General features: G+C 43.3%; 1 protein-coding gene across 1 annotated transcript in view; it reads right to left on the bottom strand.

Annotated features, from left to right (window-relative positions):
• Nucleotides 1–23898, bottom strand: part of LOC124777755 (cytochrome b5 reductase 4) — a 335055-nt gene that overhangs the window by 279163 nt on the left and 31994 nt on the right. Inside the window, exon 2 of the mRNA XM_047253257.1 lies at nucleotides 19828–20060. Coding sequence (XP_047109213.1) covers nucleotides 19828–19894 — 67 coding nt within the window. The 5' untranslated portion in view covers nucleotides 19895–20060. The remainder of the gene's footprint in view (nucleotides 1–19827; nucleotides 20061–23898) is intronic.

The raw sequence follows: 23898 nt of genomic DNA, 5'->3' as shown, positions 1-23898 counted from the left end.
CGTTTTCACCACTTTGTTGCTATAGTCGTCGCTTTTGACATCCCATATAGCAGGACGACTTTCTACTTCATTTATAAAGTCTTCCGTGTTAATCAAATCTGAACTCATGGCTACAATGTGTACACTACAATGTAGAATGGATGTTTCACGTCACTGTCTCAAAAATGACTGCCGTCTGTTGGCAAATCTGCAGCGCTGGTCTGTGATCTGTGTCCCAGTGCGAACACTCCAATTCAAACTAATGCATATCCGGCGGTGACTGCCGTGAACACAGTGATCTTGTCCGTCACATGTGGCGAGGGGAGTCACTGCTGCGTCACAGTGGCTCGGTGGGCCAGTGTAGTGTCCCGGTGTGAAAGCAGTTCAAACGAATGTATCTCTGTCGGTGACCGTCACCAATGTCCCATTGTGAAACGGGTATTGTCATATTACTTCTTACTGATATTTAAACTGTGTTTTTTAATATTACCATGGCCTTTTATTAGTTCATTTGTACAAATTTTTATATAACTTGTATGTATATACATATTGGGCATTACTATGTACTTTGTTTTCATTTTAGCAACCCACTCTCACCATTTAAGGCATGGATAAAAATTAATAAAAATATAAATGAATAAAATTTCACATAACTGCAAAAAATTAAAAAATATACAGAGAAAACACATATGTGCTCAACAGAGAGCCGTCTTCCCACTGTAAATTTCATTTCACTGAATAACTTTGACTTACATATATATTTAAAAAAAACAATAAAATGGAATTACTTTGACTTTCAAGTGTATGAATGCTTGATAGTGACTAAAATTGAAAAACTTGGGATACTTTTGTAACATGAAATTTCATGGTGAACAGCTTTGATAACTTGACTTTTTCATTTGGAGTAGCCGTTTATTAGTTACAGGCTTTGGAGCCGACATTTTTCGCCAAGTTGGTAAAAATAAATGAACTTCGACAACTGATTGAGGCCAAACGGCTGCACCGATTCTGACATTTAAGTAGGTCATCCAACGCAAAATTTAGCGCTCCTTCATTTTGGTAATAGTAAAATTTTCAGTAGGAAGCATAGTTTCTGAACAACAGGCGAAAACCTGAGGAAAGTGTCAACATTTATTGGTTTTTTTGGCCACAAAAGTTGTTCCGAGGGTTTGGAGATCGAAAACTTGGATTCAACGTAACCCCATCTAGATGCCCAAGACGAAGAAATAAAATCTTCCACTTTGTTTTTTGCGAGCAAAAAGTATCCCATTACTTGACTACAGCGCTGTGGTCACTGCGCATCGGCCACCGTACCTTGCGCGACCTGTTTTATATATATATACCCAATTCTTTACAGCGAAACAATGAAAGTGAAGCTCACAAAATACCGCACACGTAGAGTTGCCACCCGTTCCAATATATCGAAACTGTCGGCGTTGATCATCTTGTACCGGCATCCGACAAGACCCAATTTTGTCTCGATTTTGCAATATACTGTTGCGAGCTTGGCTCAAGTACTGAAGTTACACCATCCGATAGCGCAACATGTAAATGCGGCCTCAGTTAATTTTATTTATATCAACAAGCTTATGTTGACACGGTCGTCTCACACATGGTATTGCACGTTGCGTATCCTGTATCGACGATGCAAGTATCTTCTAGATCTAGCGCAATCATACGAGAAAATACCATACTTCTCCAGTAGTACGGGGCTGGAACTATTTAAGCTGCGCACACGGAAGAACCGAGCAGTTCCCATTTGACTAGCGATCTGATAAGACGATTCTTTCCAAACGTAATACGAACAACGAATGCAAGTAAGTAATGTTTGAGAAGTGTTTACTGTGGGTACGAAGGGCGTAAAGTGTACAGTGATGTGTACTTCTATGACGAAAGTGTTACTGTCTACTGTTTACCGTCTAATACACTTATCATAACTTACGAAATTGCGTAAGTATGGAAAGAGAAAGTGTCATTATTCAAATGAATACACAAAAGAGCGGTCTTTCGTCAAGAAAGGACGTCGTACGGATCAGGAAGCGTTGTGTGAGATTTGTAGCCGTTTCATCTCAGTAACTAAAGGAGGTGTGGTAGATGTGGGGTATCACATTTCTACAAAGAATCATGCAAACAGATACGCGGTAGCGTTGACATCATGCCCATTCCTACATTCATGATTAAATACGATACCCAGGAAAAATTTCTCGTTGCTGCTGCAGAACTAACAACAGCTTATAAAGTTGTCAAGCATCATCAATCCTTCAATTCTCTTGACTGTATGGCAAAACTGAATGCCGCAATGCGTCCTGACTCAAAGTCGCCGCAAAGTAGTCTACAGCCAGGACCAGAGCCACAGCGATTGTTAAAAATATTCTCGCATCACACTCCGCGTCCGAATGCATAAAACAATGGCAAGAAATTTCATTTCACGGCATACGGACCGATGCATCGAACCACAAGGCTGAAAAGATGTTTCTTTTAGTAGTTGAAAACTTCACTGAAACTGACAGAGTCCATAGGTTTGTCTACACACTGTAAGAAAACTAGACATACGATTAGAAAAATTAATGTTTTTTTTGTGGAGGCAATACTAGTACCAAGTTCGGAGGGCTCCATCGACAAGGCCAGCGGAATGTGTTTCACCAAAATAAAAAGAACTTGGAAAAATGTAGAAGGAATTGCATGCCCTGCCCATATTCTCCACAAATATCAATCGCTGCTGTCGACATTGAATTAATCAGCAAGAAAATATTTTACTATTTACGGTGAGGACAGAAGCTGAAAGAGTTCTGCTTATACGTTAATATCAATCATCAGACTCTTCTGTCTCACTAAAAAACAAGATGGCTGTCGTTAACGGCCGCAGTTTAGAGAATTCTTAAGCTTTGGACTCCATTAGAAAAGTTTGACGCCGAAGACAGACCACCTAAAATAATTTCAAATTTTTTCATTGAAATTTACTTCACTGTTTCTGCAGTCAAACTCGGCTCCGTCTGAAAAATAAAAAAAAAACGCGGAGAAGAATACAGTGTAGATAAATGAAATAAAAAATATATTAATGGACGCTCAAAGATGTTTGAATGAAAGGAAGGCTGCCAATTTAACTGGCATGCAAACCAGAATGAATCTGCACAAATTCAAGAATGAGAACCCTAACGAAGAAATAATTCATTTGATTTCGAAATCTCAGGAAGAGACAATGGTTGTCTATACCACAGCATTTGGTTACTTACAGAAATGAGGTATTTCTTTTAATAAATATAGAGTATTTGATTAGATGACGCTATTTGAAACCCCATACTGGGTGGTGATTGAAAACACTTGTATACCGAACTAAAAATAGTGTGAAGATTTTAGGCTACAATTGTCTTCAGGAATATATGTATCTGAAGAGCTTTTTGGAAACTAAATGTGACTTGAAAGAATGGAAGTCTAAACACTCCGTGGAAGAAAGGTAGAATTAATTTCTCAGGAAACCGAAAATCCTGAACGCAAATGCCAAGTGCTAAAATTGTGCGAGCATTTGTTTTCTATTCCCGCACACTACGCCACTGTGGAGTGTATTTTCGCTGATGTGGGCCAGTGGATGATGAAAGAAATCGACTGCTGCCAGGAACTGTGGAATCAATCTTACAGTCCCAGTTAGCTACAGGCTGACTTGCATGGAGTTTTATATATACAAGAACGTACTGAAAAAGGTGAATTATTCTGAAAAATATGGTGTACCAACTATTTCTGCAGCAAGAAGTTCTACGTAACTGTGTTCTAAATAAAAAGTAGTTGTATTAATTTTTTTACTTTATTTCTACACCCCCATTCAGAGTGTCCCGACGAGGTCCGAGGTCCCAGGTCCCGTATGGCAACCTTACGCATACGTCAATCGAGGTAAAAACGAAGTGTAAATTCCTTATAGCTACAAGAGAATGAAATACCGCTTAACTTGAGCATCGGAAGTCCCATCACGCTGTTCGCAGACGGTAGAGTTTCCAGTAGTGAGGTTGCAACAGAAGAACACTGCAACGAAATGCAGGAAGACCTTGTTATGACGTAGCGATGTTGTCTTCCTTACTCTCCGCTGGCGCATTTGCTCTGGCATGGACACTGTCTTCTTTTTGACAACAACGCCCATGTGCTACCTGTCGACCGCTCAGTTTATTGTGCAGCTGAGAATCGTCGTTGGAGTTACGTACGGAGCGGTCACGAACAACTGCACCCTCGATAAATTGTCTGAAGAATTCGTTGGTCAGTACTGTTAGCAGCACAGAACAGTAAGGAGTAGCGAACACAAAATTTTATTAAAACTCATCGCATTGCCGCAGGCAAACTCAAATCACGCCAGAAAGGTGGAAGCAGGAAGCGAGTCAACTTATCGTTAAGTGGGTCAGGTAGTCTACACACCGACACTGCTGGGTGAGGATACGCATTCAGCAGAAAGACTGCGGCAGAAACCACAGGAAGCGAGCCAAGCAATGAAATGGTGCAAGAAACGCACACTTTCACAAGAGCACATGGCAAGGAAGCGACACAGCAGTTAACAGCTTGTTTAGTGAATATAGCAGAATAAGGGTGACACATGTGGTCATTACGAACCGAGCTCCCTTCAAATACCTCAGTTCCCCAGCTCTTGTCAGGGATCGATGGCACTCACAGTAATAGCACTCGATTCCATGATCACGATTTCTGAGTCGTCAGTCTTCTGACTGACTTGATGCGTCCCGCCACGAATTTCTCTCCTGTGCCAACCTCTTCATCTCACAGCAGCATTTGCAACCTATGTCCTCAATTATTTGCTGGATGCATTTCAATCTCTGTCTTCCCTTACAATTTTTGTCCTGTACAGCTCCCTCTAAGTCCAGGGAAGTCATACACTGATGTCTTAACAAGAGTCCTATCATCCAGTCCCTTTTCCTTGTCAGTGTTTTCCATATATTCCTTTCCTCTCCGATACTGCGCAGAACCACCTCATTCCTTACCTTATCAGTCCACCTAATTTTGAAAATTCGTCCGTAGCACCACATCTCAAATGCTTCGAGTCTCTTCTGTTCCGGTTTTCCCACACTCCATGTTTCACTACGACACAATGCTGTACTCCAGACGCACATTTTCAGAAATTTCTACGTCAAATTCAAGCCTATGTTTGATACTTGTAGACTTCTCTTGGCCAGGAATGCCCTTTTCGCCAGTGCTAGTCTGCTTTTGTTGTCTTCCTTGCTGCGTCCGTCATTGGTTGTTTTGCTGCCTAGGTAGCAGAATTCCTTAATTTTATCTACTTAACGACCATCAGACCTGATGTTAACTTTCTCACTGTTCTAATTTCTGCTACTTCTCATTACTTTCGTCTTTCTTCGATTTTCTCTCAATCCGTATTCTGTACTCGTTAGGTTGTTCATTCCGTTCAGCAGATCATTTAATTCTTCTTCACTTTCACTCAGCATAGCAAAGTCATCAGCGAATCGTATCATTGACATTCTTTCACCTTGAATTTTAATTCCTCCCTTGAACCTACCTTTTATTTCCGTCACTGATTCTTCGATGTACAGATTGAACAGTAGGGCGGAAGACTACCTCGCTGTCTTAAACCCTTTTTAATCCGAACACTTCGTTCTTGGTCGTCCACTCTTATTATTCCTTCTTGGCTCTTGTACAAATTGTATATTACCCGTCTCTTCCTACAGTTACCCCTCTTTTCCCAGAATTTCGAACATCTTGCACCATTTTACATAGTCGAACCTTTTTCCCGGTCGACAAATCCTATGAATGTGTCTCGATTTTTCTTTAGTCTTGCTTGCATTACCAACCGAAACGTCAGAATTGCCTCTGTTGCCTTTACCTTTCCTAAAGCCAAACTGATCATCATCTAACACATCTTCAATTTTCTTTTCCAATCTTCTGTATATTATTCTTGTCAGGAACTTGGATGCATGAGCTGTTAAGCTGATTGTGTGATAATTCTCGCATTTGTCAGTTCTTGCAGTCTTCGGAATAGTGTGAATGACTTCTTTCCGAAAGCCAGGTGGTATGTCGCCAGTCTCATATATTCTACACACCAATGTGAGTAGTCGTTTTGTTGCCACTTCCCCCCCAATGATTTTAGAAATTCTCATGGAATGTTATCTATACCTTCTGCCTTATTTGAGCTTAAGTCCTCAAAAGCTCTCTTAAATTCTGAACTAATACTGCATCTGCTATCTCTTCTAAATCGACTCCTGTTCCTTCTTCTATGACATCAGACAAATCTTCCCCCTCATAGAGGCCTTCAATGTGCTCTTTCCGTCTATGCGCTCTCTCCTCTGCATTTAACAGAGGAATTCCAGTTGCACGCTCAGTGTTACTACCCTTGCTTTTAAAGTCACCGAAGGTTGTTTTGATTTTCCTTTACGCTGAGTCAGTCGTTCCGACAATCGTTTCTTTTCCGATTTCTTCACATTTTTCATGCAGCTATTTCGTCTTGGCTGCCCTGCACTTCATATTTATTTTACTGCCCATTGACTTGTATTTCTGTATTCCTAAATTTCCCTGAACATTTTCGTACTTCCTTCTTTCATCGGTGAACTGAAGCATTTCTTGCGTTACCCACGGTTTCTTCACAGTTACATTCCTTGTACCTATGTTTTTCTTTCCAACTTCTGTAATTACCGTTTTTAGAGTTGTCCATTGCTCTTGAACTGTACTGCCTATTGAGCTATTCCTTATTGCTGTATCTATAGCCTTAGAGAACTTCAAGCGTATCTCATCATTCCTTAGTACTTCTGTACACCACTTCTTTGCTTATTGATTCTTCCTGACTAATGTCTTCAGCTCCAGCCTACTCTTCTTCACTATTACATTGTGATCTGTGTCTATATCTGCTCCTGGGTACACCTTGAAATTACAATACTGTAGCGAATCTGTGTCCTAGATGCTCCAGCACAGTCCATGAACTAGCGGCATATGTACTCGAGATCATGGCTTTCACTTGATGAACTCCATGCTCCTCGCTGCCTACCATCTACTGATGGGGAAACTGACTGTCTTCCGACAACACCACATTGCAGGGTGCTGCCAGAACTGAACTTCAACGAAGAAGCCAGCAACGGTGCCTCTTGGGATCCGCTTTCCTGTTCAATACTCAGGCAGCTCCAGGGGCTGAGACCTATCTGATGGTAGGCAGGAGATCAACCGATTAACGACTACCGACAATGACAATTACTGTGCACATTGTTTTCAAACTGATTTTACTCTTAAATCTGAAAGACAGTGCAACATTGTTGACAATAGCCTGTTTTCATCATCAACTTTTCAGTTAGTTCAAGAGATGCACGTTTACCGAGGACATATTTGTACAGGTAACAGGTAGACTACAAGGGAAATAAGTCCAGAGGAGCACATCCAGCATCTAAATTGCTGTTGTTGCATACTCACCATCCTCCTCCCCTAGAGTACCTCCTGCATTATTTGGTAATCTATTGAGGATTTTATCAAGCGTAGTACAAGTAGCTGTGCCTTTCACTTCCTCACAGAATGCCTTCCAGAGGGATAGCTTCAATTCCTTGATCACAAGGTTGTATTTGACAAGAACCTCCTGATATATTACACACTGTCCTTCCAATCTTGCAAGGTTGAACATTCTTACCTGCTTCCTTTGCACTTCAAGACACCAAGGTACATTTTTGTTCATGCACTTCTTTGTGATTGGACAGTTTTCTAAATATGATGTTATAATGGCAGACATCGCTGCATATGCCACTTCCTCAAAATCTACTGGGTTCCTTATTGCAGTTGTGACTTCAAGTAACTGTGAGAATAGGTTTTTCCTGTAAGAGTTGTAGCATATTTTCTTACAAGGGAACCTCCCCATCGCACCCCCCTCAGATTTAGTTATAAGTTGGCACAGTGGATAGGCCTTGAAAAACTGAACACAGATCAATTGAGAAAACAGGAAGTAGTTGTGTGGAACTGTGAAAAAATAAGCAAACTATACAAATTGAGTAGTCCATGGGCCACATAGGTAACATCATGCACAATGTGAACTCAGGAGCGCCGTGGTCCGGTGGTAGCGTGAGCAGCTGCAGAACGAGAGGTCCTTGGTTCAAGTCTTCCCTGGAGTGAAAATTTTACTTTATTTATTTTTGCATAGTTATTATCCGTCCGTTCGTTCATTGACGTCTCTGTTCACTGTAATAAGTTTAGTGTCTGTGTTTTGCGACCGCATCGCAAAACCATGCGATTAGTAGACGAAAGGACGTGCCTCTCCAATGGGAACCGAAAACATTTGATCGCAAGGTCATAGGTCAACCGATTCCTCCACAGGAGGCATGTGCACCACATGACAGGAATATGTTGTTGACCCACCTAACTTGTACACTTGGCGATTCTTCTACCTTGCCCGATTTAGGTTTTCTTGTGGATGTGATAATCACTCCCAAAAAAGTGATGGAAACATAAGAGTTTGCCACATAAACTGAAAATAAAAAATAAAATTTTCGCTCAATGGAAGATTTGAACCAAGGACCTTTCGTTCTGCAGCTGCTCACGTTACCACGAGACCATGGCGCTCCTGCGATTCTATTGTCCTTGATGTTGGATATGTTCCCATGAACTACTCAGTTTGTATATTTTGCTTATTTTTTCACAGTTCCACACAACTTCTTCCTGTTTTCTCAATTGATCTGTGTTCAGTTTTTCAAGGCCTATCCACTGTGCCAACTTATAACTAAATCTGAGGGGGGTGCGATGGGGAGGTTCCCTTGTTAGGAACCTTATAGGCCTTGGTCTATTTAGTGCCCATTTTAACCTCAAACTTACTATACATGTCATTGTATAAGTGTGGGTCCATCAGGGTGGACCCAAAAGTTATGTGAAGTACTTCTTCCCTCCTCCTATTCTTGAAGATAGGTTCCCTATCCCTATTTAAGATATCCAGATTATTATCTAGTAAAAATTTTGGTAGGTGCTCATATCCACTGTTTGTGTCGCTGCTTGCCTGCACGAGGTTGTGGGCGTTGGCATCACAATCAGCAGTTGTTCATTCTGCCGTGAGTAGCTATCTACCAGTCTGCTCACTTCCTGGGAAGAAGTAGTACTGAACTCTCAAGGAAGGTAAGCTGAGGCCAATACAGTTTCCCTCGTGCTTCCTTCCTCATTTTGTTTCATCCTGATGGTCACTAAGTCTGTCATTTGCATGAATGAAATTCCATTCTTCACATAAATGGATGTTCTGGAGTTCTTTAGACTTCTAGCATAAATCATCTTACCTCCAGTTTTTCCGAGGCCCAAAATGCCCCCTTTTACCTGAATATAGATATGGTTCCTACATGAGGGCCACATCCACCTTCTGTCTTCCCAGAAAACAGATTCAGGGTGGCAGTTGCCCCTTTACTGTGTTGTAGGTTTAGCTGCACACTTGCAGCCTCCAGCTTACTGCCCTGGTCACTTCTGGGGTCTTTGATTATCCTGACACCAAACTGTGAGAACCCTAAGTACAATTTAAGAACTTGTTCTTGCTCTGCCATCAGGAATTTTTCCCTGACTTCTGTCTGTCCAGTACAATCCCTTTCAGTTAATTACCATCCAATCCCTCTGGCAAGACCTTCTGGTTCTGCACCATTATTTTGCCAGTCTTTGGAGGAATATCCTTACGAAGTTTGTTTGTTTTGTTTTGTTTTGTGGCACAAAAACAACTGGGGGTCATACATGTCCAAGTCAAAACTATAGAACATGAAGACAGTGAGGAATTAAAAAGTGACTATATATCAGTCCCAACTGACATAAGAGAAGGCAGCTAAAAACAGGGACGTGGAGAAAGTGCTACTAAGGACACCATACAGAAACAGAGGTCCAAAACTAAAAATTAAATGGCCTTTGCCATATTGCTTTGACAGATAAAAAGTAAAACGTGGTCAACAGCTCGTGCATCATTTGCTAAAATGGCTGACAACTCTGACAGCAAACCCAGGTGGGAACGTAAATGGTTAAAAAATGGGCATTCCATCAAAAAGTGGAGGACAGTTAAAACTTGGTCGCAATGTGTACAAAGAGGTGAGAGAATGCCACTTATCAAATGATGATGGCTGAAAAGGCAGTCCCCAATACACAACCTAGTTAAAACGCCCCTCCTAGCGGGAGGGCTGAGAGGAGGTCGTCCAAGCCACTGGGAGAGGCTTAATAATCTGGGGGAGGACCAATGGCGATGCCAAAGTGACACCGCCTCCTGGTCACTTCTGGGGTCTTTGATTATCCTGACACCAAACTGTGAGAACCCTAAGTTCTACAGAACCCTAAGTTGTACAGAGAACAGTGGAGGTAACGTAGGAAGTAATGGGCAGAGTTATGAGGACTGCAGCCTTGTCAGCAGCAGCATCAGCAGCCTTGTTTCCTGGCAGACCGGCATGACCAGGAACCCACATAAACATCACAGTGGCTCCACCAAGAGTGAGCAAGTGACAGTTTTCCTGGATCCGCTGCACTAAGGGATTGGCGGTGTATAGCACACATAGACTTTGAAGGGTGCTGAGAGAATCTAAGCACAGGACACAATTGAAAAGTCTGTGTCACCGGATGTACTTTGTGGCCTGATACAGGGCAAAGAGCTCAGTTGCAAATACTGAGCAGTGTGCCGGAAGACGATATCGAAAGACGTGGGTACTAATGACAACGGCACACCCGACAGCTTGGTCAGGGCGAGATCCATCAGTGTTCACAAAGGTACTATCAGTAAGTTCCTTGTGAACGTCGTGAAACTGAAGGTGATAGAGCGAGGCTGGAGTAGTGTCCTTAGGAAGCAAATGAAGGCCAAGGTTAACATGGGCTGCTTCACAAAGCGAAGGTGGTGAAGGGTTCACATCCACCAGAAAAGTTGCAGGTAGTGCAAAGTTAAGCTGCTGGACCAAGTGCCAAAAGCAGACTCCAGGAGGTAACAGAGAAGAGGAATAGGCCCCATACTGGTATTCAAAGGAATCATCGAAGAAGGAGGTATAGGATGGGTGGCCATGCATGGCATACAAACATCATGCATACCTCTGAGGAGAAAGTCACAGTGGTATGACAGATAGTTCAGCAGCTTCAGAATACAGACTCTCAACCGGGCTAGTGTAAAAAGGCACCAGTGGCCAAATGGGATGCCACAATGGTCGATAGTGTTGAGACTGTTGTAACCGTGACCATTATGGTTGCAGGATTACTGAGAATGAAGTGCGGCGGGACCATATGGGAGCAACCTGAGAAACAACAAATGAACGGGAAGGAACGGACATGAACAACGATGGACGACTGAGTGAGACCTTACGACAACAACACGCAAGAAGCAACAGGGTGACAACAGACAACCAAACGAATCCACAAAGTCCACTAGTCACGAAAACAAAGTACTGTAAACATGTTGTCTGTTGCTGAGATATCAACAGATTCCACGAATTTCAGACTGCCTAGCTGAGCGAGAGGCAGGCACTTATATACAGGATGTGGTACATCGCTATTGGCTGCTGGGGCCACATGCTCCACTGTGGTGCCCTCATGTTATAAATGAGCCAGGGACGTGCGCAGCCACAGCTTACGGCGTGATAGCTGTAGAGACCTCTAGTGGTAATCAAGGTACTTGCTGTCTGATGCAGATTCAAAACCCGCGGCGCTCGGTACCAGAGAGACGGCTTAAGAGGGACAGACGTGCAGACACATAAACAAAGCACCCACAGTCTACTTTCGACGTGACAAGGGCTGGTACAAACAGAGGAGGGTGGTTCGATCTGCACCCCAGGAAGCACCACTGAGGACATGTAGGACAGTGAAGGACCATGTGCAGCGGGCTGCCAGATAAGACACATTGGAGGACAAAGAGTGTTTCCTATCAAGCATGAGCCCCAGGAATTTTTTAGTTTCAACATATGGAAGAGCAACAAGACGTAAAGCTGGTTGAAGAAACCAATTGCACTGCCAGAAATTCATACAGACAGTTTTGTATGTGGAAAAATGAAAGCCACTGTCAATGCTCCAGAGTAAAGACGATCAAGACATTGCTGAAGATACATCAATGAGCCACCTTCATGGAGAACTGCAATAGATGGCAAAATTGTCAACAAAAAGGGGAGCCAGAGATGCCCGGCAGAAAACAGGCCATTATAGGATTAATGTCCATAACAGGACAGAACACTGAGGCACATCGGTTTCCTGGATAAAGGCATCCCACAAAGGCAGAACCCACGCGCATCTTGAAAATTTGGTCTTTTAAAAATTCCTGAAGGAAACAGGGCAGGTGGCCAAGGAAGTCCCACATGTAAAGAGTACAGAGGATACCAGTTCTCCAGCAAGTGTCATAGGCCTTCTCCAAATTGAAAAATGTGGCCATCGTCTGGAATTCCCACAGAAAACCATTCATGACATGGGTGGACAAAGTAAGAGATGGTCAACTGCAGAACGCTATGCTCAAAAACCACGGTGCGCAGTCATCAGTAAATTGCGAGATTCGATCCACAATACTAGCCGGGCATGAATCATTCATTCCATCACCTTGCAAACACAGCTGGTGAGAAAGGTGGGCCAGTAGCTAGAAAGCAGGTTTTTGTCCTTACTGGGCTTAGGTGTGCGTAGGACAGTGGCTTCACACCAATGTCCAGGAAACGTGTTCTCTGCCCAGATGCAGTTGTACCTATTAAGCAGTAACTGCTTGCCCGCAAGAGAAAGGTGCTGTAACATCTGAATGTTGACAGCGTCTGGCCCTGTGGCAGAGGATAGGGATGAACTGAGAGCATGATCTAGCGCCCACATAGTAAAGGCGGCATTGTATCACTCACGATTCTGAGGAGAGAAGGGTATCGCCCGAGCCGCCTCTGCTCGTTTCCAATGGAGAAAGGCAGGGTGATAGTGGGAAGTGCACGAAATTTCCACAAAAATGGTGGCCTAAGATGTTGGACATAGCAATAGGGTCCATGATGACAACATCTGCTACTGTCAGGCCGGAAATTGAGGAGTGGATCTTGGTCCCAGAGAGCCATCGGGGGTTGGCCCACACGACAGAGGAAAGGATGGAACTGTGAAAAGAACTAGTGAATGAAATCCAGCTCACTTTTTTGCTATTGTGAAGAATGCAACAACATTTTACACCCATCTGATTATAATGAATGCAGTTTACCATTGAAGGATGGCAATTAAAAATGCAGAGAGCATGTCTTTGCATGCAAATTGTGTCTTGGCATGCCTCAGTCCACCAAGGGACTGGGACACGGTGTGGTAAAGAGGAAGTGCGAGGAATGGAACGTTCTGCAGCAGTAAGGATAACATTTGAGAGATATTCCACCTGGTCGTCACAACTGGGGAAATCTTGTTCTTCTAAGGTCCCCTGGGAGAACTAAAGCCACTGGTCAGCCTTAGAAAGCAGCCATGTGGTGTAGGGGTCAGCAAACGGGTAGCGTACAGGAAATGGTCACTTTAGTAGGTGTCAGGAAGAATGGACCACTCAAGATGATGGGCAAGCTGGGCAGTGCAGAAGGATAAGTCCAGAAGGTAACAGGTGTGCAAGGAGTCAGAAAGGAATGTGGGTGCTTTAGTCTTAAGGTAGAAGAGGTTGAGCTCATTAAGATCAGGCAAGAGGGCACCTCTCTGACAGGTCCTGGGAGAACCCCAAAGGGGATGATGTGCATTAAAGTTAAGGAGTAGCAGAAATGGGGGAGGTGGCTGCACAATAAGCTGAAGTGACAGCGAATGACGGAGGGACATAAATGGTACAAAGGGAAAAAGTCATGGGAGCAAGGAAAAAGTGAACTGCAACAGCTTGATGATGGGTAGTCAGGGAGATGGGCTGACTATGGATGTCATTCTGTATGAGCAATACGACGCCCCCATGAGAGGGAATGCCAGGTGGAAGATCAAAATGAACCGGGAAAAAATGTGAAAGCTCAAAGTGGTCATGAGGACACAATTTTGTTTCCTGACGGCAGAGTATAAGGGGACACTGTGATGCTAAAAGCAGCCGTAAATCCTCTTTGTGGGACTGAAAGCTGTGAACATCACATTGGAGGAGAGAGATGATGATGAAGAAGCAAAGGGAGTGTCACCTCGGTGGCTGCCGAGTGACAGCCTGCAAAAATTTGCTGCTACAGGGGACAGAAGCAGGATTATTCTGTTCCATGAGGTCCACAGAAGTATCAGCTTGCTTGTGCTGTCGGTCTGTAGGGTCCAATGCAGAAAAACAGTTAGTGGTGCGCACCAGCGACATGGAAGTGGGCCGAGCTAAGGTATCATGTAGTTACGCCGTCGAAGAGGATCTTCGAGCCAGTGAAGGAAAAGACCATTTGCCTTTGTTGGACTTCTTCAATGCTTTCTGGTTAGTAGAGGAACACTCAGGTGTTGTTTGGCTGGAGGAATGTAGAAGTCTTCACAAGAGTACTCTTCCTGACCTTTCCGGCCTACCAGCTGTGTAGCTGGTGGCTTTGCCCTTTGAGGCAAGAGTTTGATGGTTTTTTGCACAGCTCAACAGAGGGATGGCGACAATACCTTGACACTGGGTGATTTCTCAACCCCAGAGCTGAATTTGAGGTTGTATGTCTGCATGGTCCAGTCCTTTGTGGAGTGATAGGTAACAAGAACAGAACTGTAAGTGCCAGATGGAAGAATGCAGGGTTTGAGACTAGCCAAAAACTTGAGAGCGACTGGGTGAGGCACTTTTTCCTTTACCCAGATCTCCTGGACAGCCCGCTCATCAAGATACATGGGACAATCCCAAGAGGAGGTGGCATGGCCACTACTACAGTTGATACAGCAAGGAGAAGGAGGAGGACAATCGCCCTCATGCACATCCATCCCACAGGTTACACATTTGGCTGTATGTCGACAAGACATTATAGTGTGGCTGAAGCGATGACACTGGTAGGAGAACATCGGGTTCGGAATGTACAGCTGGACTGTGATAATTTAATAGCCTGCTTTGATCTCGGACGGAAGCATCACTCTATCAAAGGTGAGAAAAAGAGTGTGGGTGGGCACTAAGGAGGAATCTACCTTCCGCATCACCTGATGGATGGCAATGACACCCTCATCAGAGAGGTAAGACTGGATGTAGGCCTCCGTCAGACTGTTGAGCAGCCTAGTGTAAATAACATCACGGGAGGAATTCAGAGTTCTAAGGGCCTTGAAACGAACAGGACAGCTGTGGAGAATTGAGGTGGCAAGCAGTTGTTGTGCTTGAGAATCATAAGTAGTCTCCAAAAGCAAAGTGCTATTCCATAAATGAGAGCAGGATTTCACAGGGCCAGCAATGGCACCAACACCTTTCTGAATAATAAACGGATTTACAGTTGTGATGGACTGACTGTCTTCAGTATGTGAAATCATGAGGAACTGTGGTGCAGCTGGAAGGGTCTTTGAATCAGTAGCCTCATTCCATTTATGTTTTGTAGATGTTGGTTGTGAAGATGATTGGCTCATTGCAAGAAAATGCCCCATTATTGCCAGTGGCTCTGATGGTGCACTCCTTCCAGCTGTGTGGCTCCTTCACAAGGGGGCGCACCCGCCTTCGGTGATTGTTCACACCTCAGACCACACCTCCTGAATACCTGATGGAGGGACCAATCGGCAATTTGGGAAGGTTACAACTCAGGCAGTCACCCCTCCATTGGCCTGGCCTGTACCAGGGGGTATGTTCGAACCATACCTATTGACCCAGGGCTGGGAATTACGCGTTACCCAGTCACCTGTTACATGTCAGACACATGGGCTGGCCTTCAGGAGAGCACAGGGAGGAAGAAGAAAAAGAGGAACCTCAAACACCAAAGCGGGGGAATGAGAGGAGAAGAGAAACAGAGAAAGGAAACTGGAACGAAAAACAGCAGTGAGACTGTTCTTATGTCAGTGACAGACAACACGGAACATTACCAATAACACCCCAGACATGTTCCCCATGGGAAAGGGAAAAAGAATAGCAAGAGGATAGACATTCAGCATGGAAGGGAAAAGATGCTGCGAAGGCTGGGGCCCCATGGTAGCCAAGCACGAACGCGCCAATGAGTGGCAAGCCTCCTGGGGGGATATCCTTATGAAGTATTGGTGCCTAAACTGTTACCTCTGTAGTCTTGAAGAGCTCAACCACTGTCTTGACCAGCAGTTTCACCTCCTTCCACTGAGATATCTTGGGTAACATCTCCTCAAGCCACTCCACTGAGTCCATCCCCTCACAGACAAAGATAAAGGCACCTTAGTCTAGATAGACCCTCCTGAATTTTGGTCCTGGGCTTGTCCAAACACCCCCCCCCCCCCCCTCCCCCCGACTTTCTCAAAGAGCCATCTGAACAAGCTCCATCTGCTACAAAGTGACGGTGACCAGTGGATGTCCCTGCTGGATAACTGCCATCCTGAAAACCAAGACTGCAGTACTATATGTCTGGTTCCCTATTTCCTACTTTGGATTTTTCTGGATCCATTTTCCAAGCAGACTGGACAGTGAAATCCCTATTTTACCATTTCGTATTGTCCAGACTTAAAAAGCACAAAACTGAGAAAAATGCAGTAGGAGGAAAACATTAAAACCTCCAAAACAGAGCAGAAACATACGTAATTGGCATATATGATTAAAGATCATAATCCTCTCCAATACAGTGTATAAAATCTTTGTAAATGCAGGAAATTAAATGTACAATACAATATTTATACAATAATTTGTGGTAATGAATTTCATCAGTCCTTAAAAAATCACAATTGTATAATAGCAAGTAAAAACTCGTCAAAAGGCTGAAATTGGTACCTAGGTATAAGGTGATTGAGCTATTTTCCGATGTGCTACGACCACAAATTGCACATCAAAACATGTATTTATGTGAAATCTTTCCTTTGTGCTCACCCAGAAAAAAGAAAAATTGATGAACATGATTAATTAAACCAAACACTGTCAACTACAGTGAAAGGCATTGGAATCTAAAATGGGAGGGATGGAGGGAGGGAGGTGTTTTCCGTCTGTAACCAATGGCAGTGCAGCATACTCTGGTTACTTGAGAGCAGTGACCTCTAACGTATTGCTTGTAAACTTTGTTCAGGTTTCGTGAAAGCACATATATATGCACAAGTTTTCCTTCACATGTGGAACTTTTTATACCAGTAACTGTTCACTGAACATTTCCTGTTAATTGTGGTGCTGCACATAGCAAATGGAGTAGTCTACATCGGCTGCAGTTGGTAGAGGCATGATACATTCCGGATTCTGTCAACAGGCTACGAGCAGAAGTACTGTAAGTAAAATTAATGCACAATAATGAAGGGCATACCTAAGTGGAAGCTGCAGTCATTCCATTTACTATACACCAATCATATCAGCTATACTTTGGAACAAGCCACCAAGTAAGCTCACTGTTTATCATGCTATACGCCACAGCTCTAGCACAACATCACCATGCTATACAGCTATTGGCTGCAGGTGGAAAACAAACATCCGATCTGTTACAAACATTTGAGATGATGTAATTCAGCAGTTTTCACTGTTTTTCACAGTTTTCAGCTTATTTTACCATGTAGGCTATCAATTTTGTTACTATTTTTGAGGTGAACAAAAAATGAAAGAACCATCAAACTTGGGTGTTGTAAAGTATAATTTATGGTAGTAGTGTTGGGAAATGGATCAACTGGTTACGTACCCTTGTTTTACTAATGGCAAAATCCACATTTTTTTCCTAGTAAGTCTATTAGATGACATAATACTTTGAAACTTCTTTCTTGTTTGTTTATGGATTTGCAATCTGGTTATGTCAGTTGATGTTACAAGCATTGGTAAAATTGCTTCCTAGGAGGAGGAGAATGAAATTCTTGCACCAACTTCGATTTATAGCTTCTGTGCCTGTTTGTACTTTATACTCCAGTACTTTAGGAATTTCGAATGTTTTGTAGCGTAAGGTCTGCAAACTTACTATGTAGCGAGCTAAACAAAGTGGGTTTGGCTGGTACAGAAAGGCAAATGTGCACACTATCACTGTGTTATTCTAGGCTTGATGAGAGAAACAGATGTGAAAAATGAGTCTACTTCCCCAATTGATGTTAGAAGCTTATTAGAAGTCAGCTCAGTGAATTTCTGTATACTGTGTAAAATGTACATATAGAAGAAAGCTCAGGCACTAAAGTTTTGCTTCATGTCTTCTGTAACTGCTCCGATCTTTACGATCTACTGTGTGTAGTGCAAAGTAAATAAATGAGTAGTGTATGTAGTTGTTGCAAACTGTATCATGTCACATTTGACCACTAAAGTCTTTAAAATGTGTTGTCGCAAAACCCTTGCTCTATTTCTCGGTGACATCTCTGCCACAGCATATGATCTATATGAAAAGTGGATTTTCAGCACTTCACAAAATACTTTCACCCCTGATGCACTCCCATCATTGAAGAGCCACTCCCGCTCTCCACAAATCCAGCAGGAAAGTTCATTTTACATGTGTTAGTGTGGTGAGTTGTCTGCACTGGCCATTGGATGATGTAACAAATCGCCAGCCAATAAGAGCTCACTAGGTGGAAATGGCTGACATTTCCTTGATTCTGACCCAACATATTCTTCGATATTCGGTGTTTGAATTTAAAAGGTTGATGATCGATATTGTTGCTGAATACAGTACATCAGAAATCCATGCAAAAAGATGATGCTGAGTTATAAGTGGCACAAAAAAAAGGTGGTGGCTGGGCACCTTCATCACACATTGGTTCAGTCTGGGACACTGTGTCAACTGTCCTGTTTTTTCATTGCTGCCACAACCTAGCAGTGGTTTTATCATGATCGCGCAATGAAGCTATGTGTTGCAAGTTGTGTTGGTAACACAGATCATGGATTACATCAGCATTTCCTCTCTCTCATGTCTCCCCTCTCTACAACGGCCTAAAATATTCCCTTAACTTCATGGTGCAAACCACCTGTTTTCTGTAGCACTTCTAGCTCATTCAGTCACATTAAATATCAATAGGAAGACGACAGGATGAAGTCAAACGAGACTTCAGTAAGAGTGTAGAATCGAGGTAAACCTTACTAGGGAGAAACTTAAAATCAGGGAATTTTTAGCCTTAATCTTATGGTTTTTCATGGGTGCCATGAATTTATGGCATAGAATCATGAAAAATGTAAAATCGGAGAGAACATAAAATTGATCTTCCACTGTAGGTATTGATGTTATTAATGCCATGTATTCAAGTTATTACAAGTAATCTGAAGTAAGATGTGTATAAATCAAAGAACATTTCACAATAGAGCCCAACTGAATGAGGCAGAGCAGGTGTTCAGACACTGACTTCATATTCGGGAAGATGGAGTTTGCTCCACCCGGCCATCCTGATTAGATTTCCTGTGGTTTTCCTGAATCACTTCAGGCAAATGCTAGGATGGTTCCTTCATAAAGACCATGGCCAAATACCTCTCCTGGCCTCATAAAGTATACACAGTATGCTGCATGTATGTATATTTTTGAATGGTTGGTTTTCATTGTATAACTGTTGACCTGTCCTATATCACTATGATAATCCTTGGATAAATGACGCAGTGCACAGTGGGATTTAATGAGCCATTCTTCGCATCTCTACATGTGAATTGAATGAGAAGAAACCCTCATACATAGTGCAATAGGAAGCACCCCTTTTTGCTATGGTGATTTGTAATGTAGGGACACAGAATTGCAACATGTAATTATCAAAATCAAATACATGATACAGACCTTTGCAATTAAAAACTGGTACAAACTGATAGTGCAAGCACACCTTAGAGGTAAATGACACATTCTTTCATTAAAATACAAAGATCAATACTAAGCTGTTACTGAAAATCTGCAATAGTCTGTCACATCACAGTCAAAACAGCTACTAACACTAAAACTATAAATGAGTCATGAAACAGTGGTCTCTTACAGAAAAATGTTAGAAAATTACCTGTCGCTGACCCTGATGATTCATTCTTGCTGCTCTGTGGAAGTCGTTGCTTTTCTTTCTCAGACATTATGGTAGATACCTTGGCACCTCAAGGACTTTTTTAAATATATAGTCACAATCACTTAAAAGTTTGTCACATTCAGAAAAGAAGAAATTCCATGTCTCAATCCAGTCTCACATGACATCCATTAAAACTGGCTTTGTCACAGCAAGGACATCTGATTTTCTTTATTCTGGAAAAAAATAATAATGGTTTTGAACAGAGATATTACATAAAAGCTTAATATTTATATAATTCTTCGTTCTGACATTATCAAAAGTCATTTTGATATTATGAAAGGTGTTATCGTGCCCAACGTTTCTCTCAGAGCCCTCAGAAGTACAGGATAAATTGTTATCTTAGAAAAATCTCCACAAAAATCTTTGTTACAGGTTAACCTAGCTCTATGTGTTAAAGAACTTAGATTGTACATCATACCATGATGGATATAGAACCATAGCCAGACGAACTATTTTGAACACTTGCGGGCTGTAGGGGATATACTTCCCACTAACTATATCTCTCTACTGCATTTATGGGAATACGTGTTACTACTTCTGTGTGCTCCTGACAGTGGTAGTCCACTCCACCAGCTGTAGTTTCTGTTTGTCGTGGAATATAGCTCTTAGGGTTGTGGGAAACATATATTCAACCATATCCAACCAAATAATTGTGTTTTAAGGGTTCTTGGGAAGTATGCTTACCACCAAAGTAGTTTCTGAAAGGGGCTTGAGAAGTATACTTACCTAAAAGTAATCTGTCTTTTGCGGTCCTTAGACAGTGTACTTACACCAACTTAGGGGTATGTCAAGGCGTTTAGAAATACGTCTTACCACCACTGTATATGCCTGCATTTTGTGGTAGTTCACTGCACCAATTGTATGAAAACTGTCATGGAATCACTACCGTTGTTGGAACACATTGCTTTGCTTCTGCAGAATACTTTATTGTTTCACAAACTGACCTCTTGATTATGTTCCAATGGAAACCATGATGGGCGATCTGGGTGACCAAATCATTTGCTCTAATTGTCCAGAATGTTCTTCAAACCAGTCACAAACAACTGTGACCTAGTGACATGACAGTGTTGTTTGGGAATATGAAGTTCATAAACGGCTGCAAAGGGTCTCCAAGTAGCTGAAGATAACCACTTCCAGTCTGGTTCAGTTGGACCAGAAGACCCAATCCAATCCTTGTAAACACAGTCCACACCATTATGGAGCCACCACCAGCTTGCACATGGGTTGTCAAAACTTGGTTCCATGGCTTTGTAGAGCCCTACCATCAGCTCACTAAGTGAAATCATGACTCGTCTCACCAGGCCACAGTTTTCCAGTCATCTAGCATCCAACTGATACGTTCAAGGACCAGGAAGAGTTTGTTTAGTTTTGCTTTAGGAAGCAAAAAAACAGCTGGGGTCATACACACCCAAATCAAAACAAGAGAACACAAACACAGAGTGGAGTTAAATGACTGTGCATCAGTCCCAATAGACAGAATAGGAGACAGCTAAAAACAGGCACATGGAAAAAGGGCTAAAACACCATACAGTAATGGAGGTCCAAAACTAAAAATTAATGGCCTTCACCATATTGCTTGGCAGATACAAAGAAAAACGCGATTGACAGCCTGCGTGTCATTCACTAAAATGGCTGATAAATCAGGCGGCAAACCCAAGCTGGACCATAAATGGTTAAAAAAAGGGCAGTCCAACAGGAAGTGGTGGACAGTTAAAATTTGTGCTTAATGTGTACAAAGCGGTGAGGTAGCGCCAATGAGCAAATGACGATGGCTAAAAAGGCAGACGAGTTAAAATAATCTCCTCCCGGTGGGAGAGCCAAGAGGAAGTTGTCTAAGGCAGTGGGAGAGGCTTAAACAACAGTGGGAGAGGTGTAAATAAGGTGAACCTTATTCCTGTGAAGGGAGGACCATTGGCGATGCCAAAGGGACACCACCTCCTGACAGACGGCAATTCAGAGATCATCGGAGGGAATATAGGTACTCTTGGGCTGAGGTACAAGGACTGCAGTCTTAGCAGCAGCATCAGCAGCCTCATTTCCTGGCAGACCGACATGATCAGTAACCCACAGAAACATGACACTGGCTCCAGCAACAGTGAACAAGTCACAGGTTTCCTGGACCCGCTGCACTAAGGGATGGGCACTGTACAGTGCACATAGACTTTGAACGGCATTGAATGAGTCTAATCAGAGGACACAATTGTAAATGCTGTGTCACTGGGTGTACTCCCCGGCCTGATACAAGCCGAAGAGATCGGCTGTAAATACTGAGCAGTGTGCCAGAAGTCGATATCGAAAGACACGAGTGCCAATGATGAAGGCACACCCGACCCCAAGGTTGGTCTGAGAGCCATCAGTTTATACAAAGGTACTACCACAAAGTTCCATGCTAAGGTTGTGAAACTGGAGGTGATAGACCGAGGCTGAAATAGTGTCTTTAGAAAGTGAATTAAGGCCAAGGTTAACACGGCCACTTCACGCAGCCAAGGTGGTGAAGAGTTCACATCTGTTGGGAAAGTTGCAGGTAGTGTGAAGTTAAGCTGCTGAAACAAGTGCCAAAAGCGGACTCCAGGAGGCAACAGAAGAGGGATGTGCCCCACACTGGTGTTCAAAGGAATCATCAAAGGAGGCGGCATAGGATGGGTGGCCATGCATGGTAGACAAATGACAGGCATACCTGCTGAGGAGAAAGCCACGGCAGTAGGACTGTGGTAGTTCAGCAGCTTCAGCATACAGACACTCAACAGGGCTGGTGTAAAAGGTGCCCATGGCCAAATGTATGACACAGTGGTGGATAGTGTTGAGGCGGCATACGAATGATGGTCATACAGACATATAAACAAAGCACCCATAGTCAAGTTTCAAATGGACAACAGACCGGTACAAACTGAGGAGAGCAGTTCGATCGGCACCCCAGGAAGTACCAGTGAGGACACACAGGAGATTGAGGGTCCGCATACAGCAGGCTGCCAGATAAGACACATGTGAGGACCGAGAGTGTTTCCTATCAAGCATGAGCCCCAGGAAAGTCGTAGTTTCAACAAACGGAAGGTCAACAGGCCCAAGATGTAGAGATGGTCAGAGGAACCATTTGCCCCACCAGAAATTCATAAAGATAGTTTTTTCAGTGCAAAAGTGAAAGCCACTGAAGCCACTATCAATGATGCAAGAGTAAAGATGATCAAGACAGTGCTGAAGGCGCCACTCAGTGAGACAGGTCCATGGAGAACTGTAATAGATGGCAAAATCATCAACAAAAAGAGAACCGGAGATGTCCAGTGGGAGACAGGCCATTACAGGGTTATTGGCAATAGCAAAGAGGACAACACTCAGGACAGAACCCTAAGGCACACCATTTTCCTGGATAAAGGTGTCCGACAAGGCAGAACTCGCACACACCCTGAAAACTCGGTCTTATAAAAATGCTCGAAGAAAACAGGGCAGGCAACCACAGGAGCCCCACATGTAAAGAGCATGGAGGATACCAGTTCTCCAGCAAGTGCCATAGGCCTTTTCCAAATCGAAAAACACGGCCACTGTCAGGGACTTCTGCAGAAAACCATTCATGACATGGGTGGACAAAGATACGAGATGATCAACTGCACAACGTTATGCATGAAATCCACACTGTGCATTCATTAGTAAATGGCGAGACTGGAGCCACCATACCAGCCGGCCATGAATCATACGTCCACCATCTTGCAAACACAGCTGTTAAGAGAGATGGGCCGGTAGCTAAAAAGAAGGGTTTTGTCCTTTCCGGGCTTAGGTATGGGTATGATGGTGGCTTCATGCTAGCATCCAGGAAATATGCCCTCTGTCCAGATGTGGTCATACGTGTTAAGCAGAAAGTGCTTGCCCGCAAGAGAAAGGTGCTGTAACATCTGAACGTGGATGGCGTGCGGCCCTGGGGCGGAGGATCGGGATGAACTGCGAGAATGATTTACCTCCCTCGTAGTAAAGGCGGCATTGTAGCACTCACGATTCTGAGAGAAGTGTATAGCCCGAGCC

This window comes from Schistocerca piceifrons, chromosome 2, assembly GCF_021461385.2.
Source record: "Schistocerca piceifrons isolate TAMUIC-IGC-003096 chromosome 2, iqSchPice1.1, whole genome shotgun sequence".
NCBI lineage: Eukaryota > Metazoa > Arthropoda > Insecta > Orthoptera > Acrididae > Schistocerca > Schistocerca piceifrons.
This window is presented reverse-complemented; position numbering and strand designations above follow the sequence as displayed.